Source organism: Achroia grisella, unplaced genomic scaffold, assembly GCF_030625045.1.
Source record: "Achroia grisella isolate CSIRO2021 unplaced genomic scaffold, CSIRO_AGI_Agris_v1 utg1496, whole genome shotgun sequence".
Taxonomy (NCBI): Eukaryota; Metazoa; Arthropoda; class Insecta; order Lepidoptera; family Pyralidae; genus Achroia; species Achroia grisella.
In genome coordinates, this window is record NW_026712646.1 from 137,559 (window position 1) to 143,744 (window position 6,186).

Here is a 6,186-nt window from a genome sequence, read left to right on the forward strand (position 1 = left end):
GGACTAAGGATTGGATAAGCAGGATTTTGGTACTAATGGGGAGGAAATTTTTAAGCCTGTATAAGTTACGTAGTGTCACTGTAGTTTTACGACTGATCTCGTTAACTTGTTTGTTCCAGCTAAGAGTACTGTCCATCAACAATCCTAGATTTTTAACATGCGCACTGTAGGTAATAGTTTGATTGCCGAAGAGAACTGGAGGCAAAGTGCCAAACTCAATTTTGCTAAGTTGTTGTTTGCTTCCAAGGATTATAGCCTGACACTTGGAAGGATTAATAGAAACACCAAACTTTTTGGACCATTTGAGAATATGATCGAGATCAATATTCAGATGATCGATGGCCTCACCAAGCTCAGAAGCTACAGCTTGAGAGTATACCTGAAGATCATCCGCATATAGATGGTAAGAGCATTTGAGATTTGTAGTGATAAAATCAATAAAGATAGAAAAAAGTAAAGGAGACAAAATTCCGCCTTGCGGAACGCCAGCGACAAGCTCGCACCAGTCAGAAAAAGACTGGTTTACACGGACTGCTTGCTGACGACCACGAAGATAAGAGGCAAACCATTTCACGACTGATGATGAAATCCCAAGATGTGCAAGGATGGCGAGTAGGATGTCGTGATCAACCGTGTTAAATGCGTTGGAAAAATCAACCAAGACCAGAACAGTTAATTTGGATTGTTCCATGCCCTCCCTCACATCCTCAGTGATTTTCAGTAGAGCAGTAGTAGTGCTGTGTCCAGGACGAAAACCTGATTGGTAAGGACTCAACAGTTTGTTAGTCAATACAAAAGCAGATAATTGTTTGTGGACAACAGCTTCTAAAATTTTTGAGAGGAAGGGCAGGATTGAAATAGGTCTAAAGTCCTTAGGGAGTTGTGGGGAGGAAACTTTAGGAAGGGGAAGCACAAATGCTTTAAGCCAGGATGTAGGAAATTCGGAGGAATGTAGAGAAGAATTGATGATGTGAGTAATGATAGGTAACAAATGTTCGAGTAAGAGAATAATCATAATCCTACTCACATCATCAAAACCAATACAATTGGATTTAATTGAGGAGATTATCTTGTGGACTTCATCATCAGTAACTGGCGAAAATAAAAATTCATCAATAGGACGTTTAGGCCATGAAGTTATTTCAGCTAAAGAAATAGATTTCTGAAAATCATTCAATGTGGGAACTGAGGAAAAGTGCCTATTTAGGTCATTTAATGAGATAGATGAGGAAAAATCATCAGACTGTTTGCACAGCCCAAGTGACTTTAGAAACTTCCAGGTATTGGCCGAAGAGGTATTTAGAATGTTCGAGTGGATATGACGGCGTTTAGCAGCTCTTACCATATAGTTGCAACGATTGCGCGCAATTTTGAAAGCCTTCCAGTTCTCTTCACAACGATCCCTTTTGTAAACTCTAAATGCACGATTACGCTTTCTCAAAGCCATGCGCACTCCCGTAGTTATCCAGGGAGCTGGCTGTTTTTTAGCTCTGACAAGGTGAACCGGAGCATGCTTGTCAAAGATTTGGAGTATATATTGGTTAAAAACGAACACCTTATCGTTTATTGAAGAGGCGGACAGTACGCATGACCAATCTAAATCAGTCACTTCCTTCCCTAAAACAGACGTGTCAACTTTAGCAAAACTACGCAGACGAACGACGGTAGGCTTGGGCTTGAAGGTTTTTATGTTGTAGGAGATGTAAATGAGATCGTGTCTGGAGAATCCAGGAGCAGGAAATTGACCATGTTTTAATATGAACTCAGGTGAGGACACATAAATATGATCAAGCCAGGTGTCATGGGAGTCATTGTTAGTGTGGGTAGCACTAAGGGGTAACACTGAAAGGCCCACCGACTGCACAATATCGCGTAGCTTACGAGATCTGTGAGTGTCTTTGAGCAAATCAGTGTTGAAGTCACCCATGATAACATGATGTGCGTGCTCCGCCATAATGTTCTCGAAAATAGACTCGACGTCATGGAAGTAATCAGTGGAAGGGGGACAATATATAACACCGAGAACAATCTTACTTCCCCTAACATCAACCGCCACGAATAAATATTCAGCACCACCGGGCGCGGCAGAGGTAGCTAAAGTTTTATAAGAGAAGCCACTGCGTAAGTAAATAGCAACCCCTCCACCTCGCCTGTCAATACGATCGTTCCGTATAAGGAAATACCCCGGTAAACTAATAGAAGTGGACATCACAGAGGGTTTTAACCACGTTTCAGAAACCAAGATCGCGTCGACAGTATTCATATTAAAGGTATTCATCAATTCACTATGATGTTGGGGTAAACTTTGAGCATTAATATGACAAATGTTTAGATTACGGTGTGTGTTTACTAATTCATTGCAAATATTTGTAGAAAGAGATGCATCTAACAGGGACATATCAAGAGACTCAAAAGATTCATTAGAACTGTGGGCCGAGTAAAAGGATTCATTGTCAGACATTAAAATATGTAAATGTAAATAAATTAGAAATATATATATACATATATATATATATAAATACTTAATAAAATAAAAATAATATTATTACACTATATAAAACAAAAATAAGTAAAGATAAAAAGAACGCGTTGCACCAACACTCATACCTTGCACTAACCGCCGGCCAACTGCAATATAAAAAACAATTTACAATAACTGAGAAACGTCTTAAAAATTACATACGGAAAGCCCACATGAATTAAATATTCATAGAAAACTTTAAGCTACATTACACTAAAATTTAAATAATAATAAATTAATAAAATACAGTCAGTGAGTCTCAAAAGTGTGGGTATCCAAACACCAAAAGAATTACGACATTATTGGGTATCAATCACAAGTGACAGCGTGCTGCTGACATAAAATGACAAGTTGTAACTAAGCGTCACTGTCACTGATCTGTGGTCATTGTCTTCATGACATAAAATATTTAAATTAACTACTTTTATGTGAATACAAAACAAAAATAAAGTGGGTGAGACAAAAACAAAATAAAAGATTAATAATCACCGTAATAACAGAGTAAAACTACTGTTTTGACCTCACGGTGCGCTTAGAGCGCGCATTAGCTGCGTGTGCTGGCTTGACAGTATCAGCAACTACCGATGCAGGCAAACTTGACACTGTTGAAATGGCTTCGAGATTCTCAAAACTTGAGATACGCTGACGTCCTCCAGAAGCAGTCTTGGCATAAATGCTACCGTTGAATGTCCAAACCTTTGTAATACCAAGCCGTCTTCGAGCTTCAATAAATAAGAGTTGTCTGCGTCTGGTCAAAAACTCGGCAAGAACAAACTGGGTACCCTTCAACTGAGATTTTTTCGACCATATGTCTAGCTTAAGAGTGGGATTGCAGGGTCTAAAAACAATTGGCCTATATCGCCCCTCCGTGATGGCTCCCATCCGATAACAGTCAACTATATCAGCTTCACTGACTGTAACACCAATATGATCCTGTAGTATTTTAGTTACAGCAGTGGTTAGCTTGACATCATTGCTCTCAGGAACACCACTCAGAATAAGGTGTTTGCGACGGTGACGCATCTCAATGTCATCATTGGAAATAATGAGTTCAGTGATTTGTTGTCTTAGTAGAGTGAAAATAGTGAGCATGAGCTCCTTAAACTCACTGAACTGTTGCTGCATCTGAGTGATGGTTGGACTCGGAGATGATGCAATCTTCAGCTGACTCTCGAGCTCTGACATCTTCTTGAGTAAGACAGCCTCCATGGACTTCTGAATGGATGCTACATCAGCAACACTGGCCATTGTATCCGGTGGTATGGTGAATAACTTGTGAATTGTTCCAAAGTAGTGAATTTGAGAAATAAGTTGCAGTGGCAGGCGGGTTAGTGCAAAATAATTTAACTATAAATGCATGTAGGTTGCTACAACCGCTGGTAGGTGAAATTCAGTGTATAATATACAGGAATTAATGATATAAAAGTAATAATATGTAAATTTTGATAATAATATAAATTAATAATGAGGATGGAATATTTTATTGACTGCACAGTGCAACTACCCGCCAAAAAAAAAAAAAAAAAAAAAAAATGTTTTGTTTAATTCATATCCAACTACTTAATGTCAAATCCGATGATACAAGACTTTTTGCTTCGTCAAAGGCCACTTGTTCTACAACACTCCACACCCAGGGTTGTTTTGAGTCCAATAGTCTGTACAATGGTTCCAGAATAGTTGCCTTGTCAGGCAAGAATTTTTCATAAGAATTGTACAGGCCCAAAAATGCCCTTAATGATACCTTATTCTGGGGTGCAGGTTTCTCTTTTATCTCCTTAACCTTTAATGGAGATGGATGTAGTCCTTCGCCATCAATCATGTGTCCTAAAAAGGTTATGCTGTCTGATGCAAAGACACATTTTTTTTAAATTAAGGCGAAATCCCATAGAATCCAGTTTACCCAATACCATACATAATCTTCCATTATGTTCCTCCATATTTTTTCCACAGACAGCAATGTCATCGAGCAAACATGCTACTCCTTCCATGTTAGCAAATGCTGTTGACATTAAACGCTGGAAAATTGCTGGTGCTGCACTCACACCAAATGCCAAACGGTTCATCCTCATTAATCCCATGTGGGTATTTAGTGTTAATAGATTAGCTGTCTTTTTATCCACTTTCACCTGTGTATATGCTTGCTTCAGGTCAAGTTTACTAAATACTCGTCCTCCACTTTGCAAAAGCTTCGACTGATGTGGGCAGTGGGTATGTGTCTGTATTTATAGCAACATTAACTGTGGCACGATAATCCCCACATATGCGTAAGCTGCCATCCTCTTTTTAACAACACTAATAGGTGTGGCCCATTTTGAATACTTCACTGGTGTCAAAACGCCATCATCAATCATTTGTATTAAAGTAGTTTCCACCTGTTGCTTGAGTGGAAATGGCACTGGTCGAGCTTTGAAATATTTTGGTGGCATCTCAGGCCGTACATGAAAAGAAACCTCTGGACCAGTATATTTTCCTAAATCATTCTTGAATAAACTTGGAAATTTATTTGTGAGGGATGTTAATTCATCATAGGTCCAGCACAATCCAGAAATATGTATCGCCAGAGGCTTGAACCAATTCCTTCCTAATAAACTTGGCCCTTTGCCTGTTATCACCAACAGCTCACATTGTGCCTCTTTGCCACCAAGAGTAGCTCGAACCTTAGCCAGTCCTAACACCTGCAGTGGTTCACGCGTCCATATCGCCAATTTTATGTTGGTAGGAATTAGTGGGGGTGGTGTAACCCATAATTTGTGGTAAGTTTCTTCTGATATTATTGTTCTTGAAGCTCCAGAATCTATTTCCATAGAAAGATTCACTCCATCTATTCTCACCTCTGCTTTAATTACTGGGAGGTTATTCTCCCCACAATTATACACACCCAACATCTCTTCGGCCAAGGATTTTAAGCTTCCCTCACCACATTCTGTAGTCTGGTGTACTTTTGCCAGTCTCTTTGCACACGCAGAAGCAATGTGTCCATAACGCTTACAGAAGTAACACCTTGCTTTAGCGAAAGGGCATCGTTCACCAGTTTTGTGTAATTTTACACAATGTGGACAGTCATTCGATTTTATCCTACCAATTTCCATAGGTTCCGAAACTTGGAATAGAGTTTGCTTCTGCACCTTGGTATCGGGGTATAAATCCAAACATGTGGCTTGATAGTTGAGACACAACTGAAGAGCACTTTCATAAGTAAGATCCTTTGTTCTCAATAATTCCCTTTTCAAGCGCACATCATTAACCCCTAATACCAGCCTGTCCCTCAACTGACGTTGTAAGTCCGAAAAGTTGCACTTCACAGCTAATAAACTTATAGCTTCTACAAAGTCCTGAATACTTTCACTTTGTAATTCATGACGTTTATGAAATTTTTCCGTTTGTAAAATTTCATTAATTTCCTGTTCATAAAATTTGTCCAAAACTTGCAAAATTTGTGAATATTCCACTTCAGTTGATCGATGTGGCACTAATAAGGATACAATTAAACCATAAGTCTCTTTTCCACATTGAGATAAAAACAATGAACGAGCTTTATCAATGTTCTGTTCACCATAGCCAGCGGCATCGAGAGCACACAGTAATTGTTCTTTATAGTCACTCCATTTGTCTGTTTTTGGATTAAAATGTCCCGGAAGCACTATATTATTAATATTTGACATCAT

The 6,186-nt window shown here is 39.0% G+C and overlaps 1 protein-coding gene across 1 annotated transcript; it reads right to left on the reverse strand.

Moving 5' to 3' along the window:
- Positions 1 to 4,743: 4,743 nt before the first annotated feature.
- LOC131840867 (uncharacterized) lies at positions 4,744 to 6,186 on the reverse strand. Its single transcript, XM_059189058.1, has one exon. The coding sequence runs from the start codon at positions 6,184 to 6,186 to the stop codon at positions 4,744 to 4,746; it is 1,443 nt and encodes a 480-aa protein (XP_059045041.1).